At 37.1% G+C, this 15,441-nt stretch overlaps 1 protein-coding gene and 2 non-coding genes across 4 annotated transcripts; 2 read left to right on the top strand and 1 right to left on the bottom strand.

The window, feature by feature from the left end:
• Positions 1-426: 426 nt before the first annotated feature.
• On the bottom strand, positions 427-12,924 carry LOC149736442 (polypeptide N-acetylgalactosaminyltransferase 4-like). 2 transcript variants are annotated; one of them, XM_089876924.1, is made up of 11 exons: positions 11,759-12,917; positions 11,223-11,426; positions 7,867-8,039; positions 7,384-7,503; positions 6,604-6,739; positions 5,653-5,890; positions 4,900-5,076; positions 3,977-4,108; positions 3,409-3,519; positions 2,319-2,468; positions 427-1,460 (listed from the first exon to the last, which is right to left on the bottom strand). In XM_089876924.1, exons 1-11 carry the CDS (start codon positions 11,935-11,937, stop codon positions 1,332-1,334), a joined length of 1,749 nt encoding a protein of 582 aa, XP_089733050.1. In that variant the 5' UTR covers positions 11,938-12,917; the 3' UTR covers positions 427-1,331. The 2 variants fall into 2 exon arrangements, with proteins under 2 accessions (XP_089733050.1, XP_089733051.1); XM_089876925.1 differs by lacking the exon at positions 3,409-3,519 and having other exon boundaries at positions 11,759-12,924.
• A 2,139-nt stretch (positions 12,925-15,063) lies between these two features.
• On the top strand, positions 15,064-15,145 carry Trnas-gcu (transfer RNA serine (anticodon GCU)). The gene has a single exon. It is a non-coding gene; the product is annotated as a tRNA-Ser (tRNA).
• A 3-nt stretch (positions 15,146-15,148) lies between these two features.
• Positions 15,149-15,220, top strand: Trnaa-ugc (transfer RNA alanine (anticodon UGC)). The gene has a single exon. It is a non-coding gene; the product is annotated as a tRNA-Ala (tRNA).
• The last annotated feature ends 221 nt before the right edge of the window (positions 15,221-15,441 follow it).

Genomic DNA, 15,441 nt, shown 5'->3' with positions numbered 1-15,441 from the left:
ACCTGTATTTCAGTGCCGCTAAAATAACACAAAAGAAAATGTATTTCAGTGAAATGAATGTATAAACTTGCTTCCTCCTCGCGTGACCGGAAAACGACAGTCGTTATAACACGGGTGTTCTGTTCGTACACCTCGTGCCAGGCTGAAGAGTTACCATGTATATATGTAATGTTGTGGGTAATTGTTTTTCATGAACATTGACAATTTGCACAACCCACGAGTGACCTAGGTCAGAGCAATTGTTACGCTTGCCAATGACACATACACCCACAATGGTAGCACCGACGAGCCTTGAACAAAAAGTTAGACATGCGCGCTAAACCATAACTGTGCCACGGTGCCGACCCAATAGCAAAGCATATAGAACCAGCTTTTGCAGTTGACACAGCCTGATCGTAAAGCAAAGTTACAATGAACAACGCCATCTATTTTCAGGGTATATTGTATTTGGAATACGAGAAAATACTTTTGCAAAGCGGTTTATTTACTATGGAATATACTGCAGGGTGTGATGCCACGGCGGACAAGCCCAAATAACGACAGGTAAACTGAGCAAAAGTGCAAATAAATAAGTATTGTAAATGTACGCCATGTGGAAGTAAATACAACGTTTTTCCGTTCACTTATTAAGAGTTAAAACATAATACCACGAAGTTGATATATAGTACGGTGGGGTAAGATGGGACATCTTTAGAACAAAATACCCGAATCGTGTTTTAAACAATTAACACCGGTCTAGAGAGGTCGTGGGGATACGGTTTTATAATACTTTAAAAGTTCTTTGTTTACTACCAAGTGGGACGAGAGAATAGAGGGAAAACGTATCTTATCTCCCCCCACTCTACTGTATTTCCACTGGCAAATACAGCACAAAAGTATAGTAGGACGGGGGAAGATGGCACACCTTTGGCGCAAAATATCCGAATATCCTGATCGTGTTTTTAAACAGTTAACAACGGTCTACGGGAGTCTTGAGCATATAGTTTTATAATTCTTTGAAAGTTCCTTGTTTACTACCACATTGGACAATAAAATAGAGTTATAAAAGGTGTCTCAACTCACCCCATCCTACTATATATATACGGTTACACAACAAAAGTTACTCATTCATCTTAAAATTGGCCTACATCAGAAATTGTATGGGTAATGACGACACTTCGTATTTTGTAACATTCTAAGCTATATATGTATTGCAACGTGTTTCTAAATTTTTTGAAGGCAATGCTACACTACAATGCCTTTGGCCGTAAGCCCTGAATTATCATACTACGTCCACCTATCTCGCATGGCACTGCACAATAACTGCATGGCATCCAAATATGGGATTGTTATCATACCCAATACCACTGTTGAAACCTGCTACCTGGTTCGCAAGTTTTAAGAAGGAGTTCTGGTTTTCCGTCTTTACTCATTGAAGCATGCAAGCATTTGTCGTTCAAGACGCTTTGAATCGTCCCGTCCTATATGTGAATGAAATTATAAATAATTATTGCAAACACGTACGTACGAAATAAAGGGCGCAGAAAAAAAATACATTTAGAAAATAAATAAATTTTTTTGCTATTGTTGCTGTCAGGCAAAACGTAAAATACAAATAAAAAGTTGTTAGTAAAAATAAATAAATATAGTAGGCTGGAGGAAGATGGGACACCTTCAACACATAATATCCAAACATCCGGATTGTATTTTAAACAATTAACAACGGTCTATGGGAGTCGTGAGGATACGGTTTCATAATTCTTTGAATATTCTTTGTTTACTACTTAATGAAACGAGAAAATGGAGATAAAAGGTGTCCCATCCTCCCCCACCCTACTCTAAATGTAACTTGTTTATCCTCGCGTGGCTGGAAAACGAAAGTCGTTATAACACGGGTGTACACACCTCGTACCAGCTTACGAGCAACTATATGTTACTTTATCAGTGTGATTATTTTTTCGAAAGTTTGGTCGGTTATGTCATATATCCTAATGATGTTTCTCCATATAGAAAACTTAAACTTTGGTGGGATAAGTTTTTTTTCACCAAAATAACTATACTTGTTTATATTTACACAGAGATTTCTTCAAACCAAAAATTTTTGGCTAACTAGATTATTTGTAAGTAATACGGTCCACAATATAAATGAATAAATGAATGAATGTAACTTGCTTTATCCTCGCGAGGCCGGAAAACGACAGTCATTATAACACGGGTGTTTATACACCTCGTGCCAGCCTACGAGTTACCATGCATTTTAATTTGTGGGTGATTATAGTACAAACATTAACTTAACACACATATTTTTTGGTGAAAACGTAATGTCGCATGGCACTTACGTGAGAATGTACCCACTCTTGAGAAGCCGGAGAGTCCCTTTGATCAGGCACACAGTCAAGCATGGTGATTGTATCATCTTCCACGGCGCTCATACACATCTCTTTCTCAGAGTTAAAACGAACTTCACGCTTTGACGTGTACTCAAAGAACTGAGAAAATAAGGGACAATTTTAGAATAACCATTTTCCGTGTTTAAAAACAATATATATTCACAATTTAAACATAAAATATCTTTAATATTACAAAGTGTTTCTTTTTTATTTATGCGAACCAATTTAGTTAAAAAAAATTTAAAAAACAGATTAAAATTTTATGAAACTGCCTAATCAAAATTACTGACGTGAATGAAACCAATTGTTGTTAACAAAACTAGGCAAAGAATTACAAATTACATTATAGCATGCAACACTTCACCCAATACACCAGAACACAGCTATGTGGTTGTAATTAACATGTAATTAACTCATAACTATTAACGCAGTATTTGTAAACGAATAGAGAACTTTTTACATGTTATGTATAATTCTGTTTAATAATGCTAGAAATATGCCAACCGTAGCCGTATCATGTTGTCATACCACTAAAAGGTCAAATAAACGCGTTATTAAAATGTACAGGCTGTTATAAAAAATCCGCCAAAAAGACGCGTTAACCTTTTTTCACCAATTGACTGCTGCGTTTTCATATCATTACACGAGCATACCGTATCATAAGTAAATGCTAAACCGTCACCAAAGACGCAAATTACTAGTTGCCCAATTACGAAGCGGTGTAAAACCCGATTGTCACGGCACAGGTGCTCGTTAAGTTCAAAACCTGCGACAGCCATGTTCGACAATGCCTCACTATCATTGGTCGGCCAAACCACGTGTTTTTGAGCTCAGCGAAGCGTGCCATCGGTGGGTCAAGGTTGGCTCGGTAGTCAAGACACGACAACATACCCTTGCTATGTATCTGGGGTTAAGTATTGGGTGAAAAAGTGCAGGAAATGGGGCAAGTAGGGGTTGGCATTGGGCCCCTTAAACTTTTTGGGAAAAACCTTCCAGTTACCCAGCCCTCACCCCTACTGCTTGGCCCCCGAATTTTTACCTGATTACCCCCTTGTCCGTGGCACCCAAAGATGGAAACCCGACCCCCTGTTGGGTTATGTTGGGGAGGAGCATAATCTAAGCAAAAAGATGACATCCCACTGTTTCGGAACTAAAATATATAAGTTTAAATAACATGTAAAGGACTGTAGGTCGGTTTAATATGTAGTTCAATTAATAAAAAATGGTATACGGTATTTTGTTGCACCATATAGGATTTTCAGATCGTAAGACAAACTACTATTCAAACAATTTTCAATAAATCGTAAAAGGATCCAGTTTTTGTTACGATTCTTTTAACAATTTCAATCACGCACGACAAGCTTATTAATTAAAGCAATATACAGTAGGGTGGGAGAAGATGGGACACCTTTTCATTCTATTAGTTCGTCCCATTTGGTAGTAAACGAAGAACTTTTTAAGAATTATTAAACTATATCATGACGACTTCCATAGACCGTTGTTAATTGTTTAAAACACGATTACGATATTTGGATATTATGTGCCAAAGGTGTCCCGTCTTCCCACACTATACTATATCAGCCATAAAATCATGGAATTTAACTCACGGCGCCATAGTAACCAGGCCTATCTTCTGGTACATGTAGATCCGGGTACACGTTATCCAAATACCATTTAAAGTCGTGACATTGAAGACTGTTGCGAAGGTCTTTACGGGCAGAAATGTCACCGTAGTTTTCCTGGACAAAAAATCTAATCATTAAAATTATGTATTCGTTCAATTCAGTCACGGTTGCCAGACCGCATTAAAAATGCACGCCGTCATGTAGCACGTAATAGAAGCGTCTCATAAAACGCGATTTTACGGCAAATTACTCCCAGAGCAAATTAAACCCGAATAAAATAACGTTAAGAGGTTATATCTACTTGACCTCGGTCGAAAAATAGTTAATTTGAATGAAACAATTTTACGTTTGTTTAAATTTGGTAATTTGACCCCGATCGATTTTACGTCAAGATTAGAATCCTATTTCTCGTGGCATTATACGCGTCCATAGTAGTTTATCAACATTTAAATAAATATATTCTGTATTTATGTGTATGGGTAAGGTCCTATACTGTGAGGCACGCAAAATAAATATTTTGTAATTTAAACATATACATATGACAGGCCTAATGATACAAATAATTCAAAATGAAATTTAAACGTCAAAATCTTTCGTTTTCGTCAAGATTTGTATGTACTGAAAATGGCCCGAATATTCGCTAATTCCCAGAATACACAGCGTGGCTCGACATAGGACCAATAGCGGTATAACCCATATAAAAAAATCAACATAATTTGTCTCTTCGAATACAATAACGAAGATCAGGTCAGTTCATACAGACAGCATTTAACAACAAAACGACAGTCGTTACAAAAACGCTGCGGTAAAAAAACTACTTAAGTAAAAGTGTGAGATAAAAGCTTGGCTGCTAACCCACAATACAATATAAACAGTACAATATCACAGTTTCTGGTTTGACTTACTTTTGAGGCTGGAGGGTTCCTTATGTAAAAATGCCTTTTATAATCGTCCATCCAAACCTCAGCAGCTCTCAATGTATTAGTAAGGAACTTAGGTCTCGGGTAAGGAGATTGCTTTGGAAATACATGACCGACATGAGAGCAAGGTATTGTTTCAAGTTTTCCACCACACATCCATGTCTGTAGGGTAAAATATAGAGTCTCGAATTACATACTTTGTTACCACCCACAAAGTTACATAGATGGTAACTCGTAAGCTAGCACGGGGTGTATGAAACAGAACATCCGTGTTAAAAAGACCGTTGTTTTCTCGTGATATAAAGCAAGTTGCGTGTACATACTTTTTGGGTTGTTTGAAAACGGTTCGTTCTCAAGAAGATTTTAAATAAAGTTAGAACGATGCGGGAATTAACGTTTAAGCGACGATCGTTGTAGTAATATGTAGAGCAATATATTGCAATCTTTCATTCCACTTTATTGTCCCCATTTGGTGGTAAACAAATGATGTTTATATAAAAGTTGTAACCGTATTGTCCCTCATTTAAAGAGTATTGTTAATTGTTTAAATACGGTTGGGAAATGGGATATTACGTGGAAACGATATTACGATATCAATCCTACTTCACCCTACTATAATAGAAACTAAAACTACTATAATACAATTTATTAGTTTCATTTAAAAATGCATTGTCAAAGTTCGCTAACGCGAAAACAATATAAATCGTTAATTTCGTGTAAAATGGTGATTGAACTTACCCTGAACGAAAGTTCCAAATTCTCTCCTCCCCAAATTTCCATCCCCGCGTCGTAGGTTCCTATGCGAGTGAAGTACCTCTTACTCACTGCGAAAAGACCCCCAGCCATCGTGGGCGAACGTATGGGGTCCACGGGACTCTTCCTTCGTTTCCTCTCATGGTCTGGTATGGTATGCCATTGAAACGTCAATCTCCAGTCGAAGCCGCCGATTTGAGGTTCGTGGCCACCGTAGTAGTATCTGTGGTTTGCCAAATCATACGTTAGTGGTTACGTGCGTTTAAGTGTTTTGAACGCAAGAGATATGCGTGAATATAATACGTATATGCAAGTAAGTAAGAAATCCTGTTTTATAGGAAAAAGCACACGAAATTGGGCAATTTACGTTGTTTTGGAAATGTGTTAAAATAAAAGCCAGATTGATTGAGAACTGGCAACTAAACAATTTGTACAGGTGTGTATGGCACACAAACAACTTATATATCGGCGTGGGCGGGAATGAAGGATGAAAGTAATTGCAGAACGAAATTTTGGAAAAAGTCCAATCAAGCGTTGACGTCAATGTAGTTTATGACGTTTATCTTAAATTTATGATAACCAGTTTTAAATAAAGCAGACTGGATAAAAACAAACTTTTGTTACAAAATATAGTAGGGTGGGGAAGATGGAACACCCGTTAACTCTGTTTTCTCTTCAAATTTAGTAGTAAACAAAGAGCATTTAAAGAATTCTAAAACTATATTCTCACGACTCTCATAGACCGTTGGTAATTGTTTAAAACACGATTAGGACATTTGAATGTCCTAAAGGTGTTCCATCTTCCCCCACCCTACTATATAAATACGTTTAACTGCAAAGTCTATATAGTGTTCGATTAACTCCAACGTAAGTATCTTTTGGGGACTTAAATATTTAAACGATTTTCCATGTAACGAAAATACGAACTGTACTCACTCGAATGTGTTCCAATCTATCGTGTCAATCACTGGCACCACAATCACCGATTCATCTTCCATGATTCTCTCCAATAGCGGTTCCAACCATCCTTCCACGCACTCACAGTGGCAATCCAGGAAAGTAAGAACCTCACCTGGGAAAAAAGGCTTAGGTTAAGACATGCGGAATTTTGTTGAGAAGACATAACATGAGCACAATTTTACATAACCTAATTAATATTACATTTTTTTATTTATTTCCTAAAAACGATAGCGATTCCGAAGATCATATGGTAGGGTGGGGCAAGACGGGACATATTTAGCACATAATATCTAAATATTCGGATTGTGTTTTAATTTTAAACAATTGACAACGACGAACGTTCTATGGGACTTGTGAGGATACAGGTTAAAAATTCTTTGAGTATTTACTGTCTACTACCACTACCAAATGGAACGAAAATAAAATCAAACGGTATCCCAACTTTCCCACCTTACTATAAATTAAAAAAACGAAGAGAAGGAAAAATACATGTTATCGTCTTTACTGATTTGTATATCAGCAGGTAATCACCTCTTAAAACAAAACTAATTTTATTAGGCGGTATTACAGCATGTTTATGAACAATAATAAAACAGACAAAGCTGGCCTAACCATAGTTCAACGAGCACAAAGTCTAAAGGTCTATTTGCACAGGTACAGTTTGTCCCGCTTAATTATAAAGATACGCTTGTACTTTTAAATAAAACAGTGGCACGATTTGCACTGTATTTCTGTGATGAGCATATATGGCAATACCTTTCGCAAGTGAAGCTCCGAGTAGTCGTGCTCGGACCAAACCTTCTCTCTTCGTTGTTCTAACTAAACGTACACGAGCCAAGTCTTTGAGAAAATCCGCCAATTTGTCCTTTAGATAAACTAGAAAAAGATAGAGAATGCGTGAAATCATTTTAAAACTAAATTATCATATACAAATTGGGAAAGAGTTAGACCATAAGTTCTACTTTAAGCTAGTCTTTTAAGCATATTGTGAACTTGCATATAGATGGGTGGGGTAAGATGGGACATGTTTTTCATTCTCTTTTTATTTGGTAAAAAACAAACGATATTTACTAAATATATAACGGTACCCCGACTCTAAAACAGCGTTGTTAAATGTTAATAACAGTAATACCACGATCGGGAAATATCGGTTTCAACTGCTAACGGTATCCCATCTTACCCCACAGTACTATAACTAGTTTTCAGCGATAATACTTGTCTTTACTCTGCAAAACCAACCTTTGTCACTGTAGTCGTCCACGAGAATAATTTCAGTGAGCAACGCATCTGGTGAGTTATGTAACACACTGAACACTGTACGTATTAACGTTGACCATCCTTCGTTATAAAACGCTATCACTACACTTGTAGTGGGTAAGCTTCGATAATCGAACGGCCTTCTTGATTTACACCTGCATACATACAAACAATGTTAAAAGAAATAGTTACCATTACGCACAATTTTCCTCTGATTTAGAAAGCAAAACGAGCATTACAAAATTTGGTTGTAAAAAATTACAAAAAAAAGATTTCAAATTAAGCCATCTAGATTCTACAACGGAACATTCGAAAAAAGAACAATACATTATACATATATTTATATTTCTTTTGAACAAGGCACACTATAGGACTGGTTCATTTAAGCCAGGGCAGGACGTTGATTACCCCAACATTTGCAAGGCTAATTTTTAATCATTCAGAAACAAATCTCAAATTACAGGGCTATAGATTAAACGTGAAAACGAACACACAGCGATATACTACAGCAACTAAATGCAGTGGATGGTATATTAATAGCATCGCCGTATTTTAATCACGATCGATTATTTGATTAATGTCTGTTTATTCGCCATATATAACGCAGCTATGCAAGGGAAGTCGGATCAGGAAATGAGACCTATACTGCACTATAGATCGCTACATATACCACGCAATAAAACAAAAATCGGTTAAGCTCAAAGTTCGGGAGAGCTACTGTTATAACGGTGGTGTATATATAAAACCTAACCATGGTATATAGTACTGTAGGATTATGGATGAACCAAATGGGACAGGAAAGACAATGAAAACGTGTCCCATTTTACCTAGGCATGCACATTACAGAATAATAAGGTATTCTAGGATATCCTAGAATACTTTAATTCGAATCTAGAATTCCGAATCTAGAATTTCGAATCTTTTTATATTTATAGGAAAAAAAAAATGTTACCCACAAAAGTCAGTTTATTGACCCTTTCATAGCAGCCTTGTTGGGTCATGAGCTGTAGAATGATCAAAAATTGTACTATTGGGTAGTTTTTGCGTCATGAAACGTATAGCAGGCTATGAAAAGACGTTGCGAAACGTTTACTCCCGAAAGTCCCACAAACACAAAAATATTTTTTTCCAAAATTAATAAGTTTCAAAAATTGTTAATATAGTATATGAGATGACGTGTAATGACGTCATTAAACAGAATACCGAATCCCGTAATTAGATTCGAATACAAAAGGATTCGAATCTCACGGATTCGAAATTCTGTAATGTGCATCCCTAATTTTACCCCACTCTACCACACGTTTCTGTATTACCTTGTATTCTAGGTAATAAGCATTTTTATATGTCCGGACTAACAAAACGATCAACAAGGTGTCGTTTTTTGGATGCAAGTTTAGTTATCAAATGTAGTAAAGTTTGTTTATTATCGTAAACCTTGATCGTATGCCAAAAACCGAATGTGGCAAGCATATTGTATAAACGCACATCCAGTGGCATGTATTTAATCCTATGGTACTTATAAACGTACAATATAATGTAAAGTTTTTGTGGGAATGTGTTTTTAAGCACTTAACCACTGACTTAGACGATAGGTGTGCCTCCAGATTCGGGCCCAAAACCGTTTGCTTATCAAAACGACGCGTTCTCCTGGTAATTTAGTAAACAAACGTTTTTTATATAGAATATTTTACTAATGTTCAGAATATGTACATGTAAGAAACGGATAAATAAAAACATACGGTGTATAGCTTTCCGCTATAACTGAACCTGAAAGACTGGGGCCAATCGTTTTATTCGAATATAACAACAAATCACGGGATTGCAATTATAGGCGAGGTATATATCGATTATGGCATTTAGAATGCATATAGCTTTCTTTCTATACTACATAGAGCGACGTGGACTTGCAGATCTAATACGACGGGATAAACAAAGTGATCTACATACACGCGAACCATGAGTGACTTTAGACTTAAATTATTTATCGATACAACCGTGCCAACATTGTATGCGACGTTTCAACGTGCCCGTTAACTTCACTTCGATCAAAACGTAAATTTTACCAAGTACGATCGAAGGAAATGAATTTAAAGTAAAATCGATGGCGATGTAAACTAGCAGAGGTCAAACATAACATAGAAATACGAAACCAACTTATGCTGTAAGTTTGGCTGGGGTATACAATATGTTTAGTTCCTTAAATATTTTAAGTGCGAGCCGTTTACGCCTACGTGAAAAGCCGCACATGATAATGGCATAAAAGCATTATCTACTGTTGCCTTGAGATAATAGAAAAGAAAGGTAAAGTGCTATGGAAATGCAACACTTAACTCCATCGATTTAAATTAACAAACAAGTCGACACAGTCGAGTCATTTTCGGCTTATTTTATAAAATGCACCATCGTGTTTGTACAAAATTCGAAAACTATTAAACACTCACAGGCGTATACGGTCGGACAATAAAACAACCATGTAAGAATGTCCAAAAAGATATTATCTTATCTAGCAGACTTGTGCCTTGCAACTAAACTGCATAGATATAACCATATAAGCTTGTTGCGGCCGAATCCTGATTTTATCTTACTGTCGTAAGTAATTAAGTGATGTGTAGTATTTATAAACACCCTACGAGTTTTCCTGGGTCATATAGCATCACAAATTGGCAATCGCTTTAACGGTGTAACCGCGATTAAAAAATCAGAAAAACATTACTCAAATAAAAAAGAAGATTCTATTGGTGAAGTAGCACTCCCACTCATCATATTGTCTTTTTCGAATTGTAACCAATAATACGTTGGCTGGAATGTGTACAATTAAAATATACAATTTCATTTCCAAATACTGATTTTTTTGGTCAAAAATAATACCCAATTTTTTTAACGTTGCCTCTGTCGTACGGGAAGACTTTCGAAAATACATTATGCCTGACGACAGCAACAGCAGGGAAATAATGTTGTTTATTTGGGGACCTTTTAAAAACAATTTAATCATTTAAAACGCAAGTTTATAAGGGAAAAAACGGAAACTTGATTTTTCTGCTCCTAGTTCACCTCGATAAGCATCTTGTCGCTTGAGCGGTTGTCATGAGATGTGTTTGATAAAAACTAACTTGACGCAGTTCCCGAACTTGACCCCACCAAATCAAGATTATACGAAAACCGCCGCACGATTGGTAGTTGATAAGTTAACGGAATTACCCTTGTTTGCGCATTAAAATACCGTTTACGTAACAGTCATAACCAAAAAAGACATGTTTAAAACTTGGGGGAAATTTACCCCCAGCGGCTGTGTTGTAACTTTTAACAGTTGCACAAACATTAATTTTGATACGACTTACATCTCATGTCTCGGGTCTTGAAGTCTTCGGTGCAATGAAATGCGTTCACTTACGAATTGATTGACCGCGTAAGTTTGAATGCTGTCTTCTTGCTGTTTCGATACTTCTGGGCTCAAATTTAGAAGTCTGACCGCCGAACCCCCCTCGCCGGGTCCGCGGGGATCAATGTCTGCAGGTCTCGATAATGCGGGTTTGAATAAGGACCTGAGATTGTTGCAAAGTCAAGATTTAATCTACCGTAATAAACAGGTTCTTAACGATTCTATATATATTGCTTTAATGAATTATACATGGGGAAACGGCGGGACAGAAAATGCGCCTGCAAATTCCACAGTAGAAGACGAAATGCGTATGTTTTATTAAAGGTATAAACCCGAATGCCATGGGGCGAGATAATGAATTGTGACACATAAAATTGTTGATACTAAATCGTGTTTCATTGGTACCAACTTTGTGGCAAAAGTTTTGTTTGTTATTTTTGAGACCTCAACATGGAGTCAACAGTAAAAAAAAAAGCCAACAACAAAATTACTTACGCATAATCGTCCTCTACTACATTTTCCCGCTTTTTTTCGATGTGTTTAGCTTTGACGTCAGTGAATTCGTTGACGTCATTGTCACGTAGCGCGAAATAAAACACAAGTAAAAGAATAGCGCATGTCGATATAAATACAATACGCTGGGACCTTCCTTTTCTGCAAGTAACTACCCTCATAGCAAATTTCCTAGAAATATAACTAACTACTCGGTGATTTTAACTTACACCTAAATTGAAAAAGAAGGGTTTAATGCATGTTAAATGTCCATTATGCTTTATAGCGATGTTTTATGTACTTGCCTAACCAACCGTATGCTCCATATAAAATATATGTACAGCCTATGTTTACTAAATATAAATAGAGGACCATAGCGTGACGACGTTTCATTGCTTAGAATTAAATGAACTCTTGTACTTATATATACGAAGTTCCGTTAATAAAGTCTAATGGCCATAATGCAGCGTCGCAGATATTTCTTGAGACCATATTCCACTCGTTTAAAAGCCACTGCGGTATTCTAAGTGCTGAGAAAACCAAGCTACTATCTTTTGGAACCGGATACTTCCCGGGACTTGTTTTTGTGTTTATATAGCTGCCTATGAGTATTTACAGTTCTACACCTAGACCACTCACACTCAGTTAAAACGTGAAAACAGACTCACAAATAGCAACGTATATACGAATGCATTGCATAATGTTAATGAGAGAAATCACGCCTTCCTCAGTCTTGTAGTCACGTAACAACATACTAATGACGTGTTTCTGTTATTTTGCGATATGACGTATTAGAAAACATTCAACTGCTCACACGTTCGTAATGGAATTTCGGTGGCGTAACACCTTCTTTCTTGTATACCAAACGCGTACATACTTATTAATACAACTGCTAATTACCGTTTCCTTTACTGCCAAATATGCTCCACTTGTTAAAACCATAATCTAATCTTACTGTGAGATTCTCACAGGACCACAGTTTAGAAACGGTTTGTATATTTAAACTGCCGAACACACAGTCGGTACAAAACACACTGAAACGTCTGGCTTTTCACTATGAGCGTCTATCCGATTAAAGTACAAACTCCGGATACAAATTGGAATAACTGACTTGGTATTAGCTGTGCCTGTATCGCCTGCATGCACATGTCTCAGTCATACTTTAAAAGGATATAAAGTGAGCATGATATGGCCGCGCAACTCAGTCCATTGTTGCGTCACGGCAGGATTACTGAAGCGTTACTCTACGCGCTCGCATGCACACACGTGTAATCATACAAGCGCCGAGACCAAAGTTAGTATAGACTAACTTTGGCCGAGACGGAGTTCAAACAGAAAAGCAGATCTCTAAACTAAAAGAAGCAACGTGCGTTTACCAGAAGATCTGTCAGACTTTGTCTAAACTTTGAAAATATTCTAGTTGCCTAAAACAGATTGCGGATTATACAAACACTGTCGGATTTTGTGGCTATTATCAAATTCAACGGTGTTGCATTGTCTCTGTCGCTGTTCCGGCTTGGAAAGGTGATTGGATAACACAATGAACAGTCTTATGAATATCGGCTCAGTCGGTTTATCTATAGAACAAATAAACCATATGGCGTCTACATTCCAAACACAATACTAAGCCGTAACATGAAAATAGATAGAGGACTATACCTGTATGCTATTCGACTACACTTAAGCTTACAAATAACTACATTGTCTTAAAAAGGCTATGTTGACATTTCAATAAGTTGATCGTTTCCTTACAAGCTGTGTATTCTTGTCAGAAATAACGTTCGACCAGTGTGTTAACGTTTTGGCTTGGCAATCGTATGTGGTCAACCAGGTTTTGTTACAACGGTCCCTTATGTCCAAAACGCAGCCAATGGCCTAAAAGTGTTCAATTGTAAACTGAATATTGTTTCCCACTATTCAATAGGGAATAGCATACATTTCTTGCGTTAAAATTACAGTGTACTATCTAGGTTTTACACACGTCTGATTTAATAAAGCCTAATTGGCGCAAATTTCACAACAGACTAGTGCATTCTGTAATTTCTGGAAACTACCTATTTACACCAAAACCTCCTTACAGATATAATCTAACCATAAGACCACGGATCACGCAGGTCTTCAGAGGCCTGTCGGACTGACGCAAGTTGCCCCGGGGTACCAGCATCTAAAAGCCACTAGAATGAATATATACGCCGGTCCTCCAGACCTATTATTACAGTCTGCTAACCAAGTATGGAATACCCCTCACCCGGTTGTTATAACAACTTGGATAGTCACCTTTACCTGTTTTCCATTGCTATCAATACCACTGCGGTAGGCCTTTATTCTAATGACGGTGATGCCTTACACCACACTCACGCCATTGTTACCTTATACACCGAAAAAATCTAAAGAAACTTGTCGTTAAAATACAGGGTCTTTGCACAAAGACACATGGCGTTGCCTGCTTCTCTAAAAAATAAAAGACTTTTACAGATCTAAATGACCGACATCAAAACATGTTAATTTACGTTAAAATGACTAAACTACTTCATTATAATTATTAAAATCCGATTACACTGAACGCTCTGCGACTTTTTACAGGATGACGAACTAAGCGCTATATAAGCAGAAAACAGGCCGTGTTTTTGTAAAAGTTGGGCTACATTTGTGATACAATCAGAAACGTCGCTATATTAAGACTTCCGTTTAATCTGATTCTAACGGTATCTGATTGTAAAAGTCCACGCAAATACTTCATACTGGTAAAACTGATATTCCCGGTCCGTCGTATTTGTGCAATTTTAAACAACCAACGAGCAACAAAAGTTCAACTCCTAACCTAACATACTTTAGTATCAATTGTACTGGCCATTTATGTTAACGCTCAGTATGCAAGCCTCCTACATTACCCAATTAATAATTGATTATCGTGAGAAACACGCACCTGCAAAACGCAATTGCTTTGATGATGGGAAACATGTGCAAATTTTGTCGTGAAAATTACATGCCTGTTAAAAAGCGGAATCGAGTGTTGCAGCGTTCGTCTGAACTCTTGATTATGATACTATGAAAATTGCTAACACAGACGCAAAGCTAAAGTGTCTGACAATTTGTGGAACCGCAATAAGTTATAAGTGCCCAATCTGCTCTTTTAACGCCAATCAAGTACTCTCTATTACTTACCTTGGCTAAAGAGCGTAGCTTGTTCGTAATTTTATTTCTACTGGAGATGTGAATGATGTGAAAAACGGGCAATAAATGATTCATTACGTCACAACGCCGCTTCAATATCTTAGTCTACCGTGTTTCGCACATGTCGATGCGCCGACGAGGTGGCCGAGTGGTTAAGGCGATGGACTGCTAATCCATTGTGCTCTGCACGCGTGGGTTCGAATCCCATCCTCGTCGATTGGGGATGTAGCTCAGTGGTAGAGCGCACGCTTTGCATGTGTGAGGCCCCGGGTTCGATCCCCGGCATCTCCATTTTTGTATTTACCCCGAAAAGTGTAAATTAAAAAAAACAAAAACATTTTCGGCTTTATATTTCAATTAAATTTTCAACGCTTTAAATAGTTTACGGTGTTTGATAACTGCGTTATATATTATTAAAAGAACATAAGATTTGAAGCGCGGTGATTTTAACTTAAAATAAGTAGGTAAAACTTTTTGCTGATTTTAATCTATTCGCCTAAACCAAAGAACAC

Source organism: Ciona robusta, chromosome 4 (genome assembly GCF_009617815.1).
Source record: "Ciona robusta chromosome 4, ASM961781v2".
NCBI lineage: Eukaryota > Metazoa > Chordata > Ascidiacea > Phlebobranchia > Cionidae > Ciona > Ciona robusta.
This window is presented reverse-complemented; position numbering and strand designations above follow the sequence as displayed.

Excerpts from the sequence above, each read along its gene's own strand:
- LOC149736442 (XM_089876924.1), bottom strand. The coding sequence starts at position 11,937 with ATGAGGGTAGTTACTTGCAGAAAAGGAAGGTCCCAGCGTATTGTATTT. Across the intron at positions 5,077-5,652 it reads ATTTGGAACTTTCGTTCAGG|ACATGGATGTGTGGTGGAAA; the intron begins GTAAGTTCAATC and ends TTTACCCTACAG. Across the intron at positions 4,109-4,899 it reads GGAACCCTCCAGCCTCAAAA|GAAAACTACGGTGACATTTC; the intron begins GTAAGTCAAACC and ends TTTTTTGTCCAG.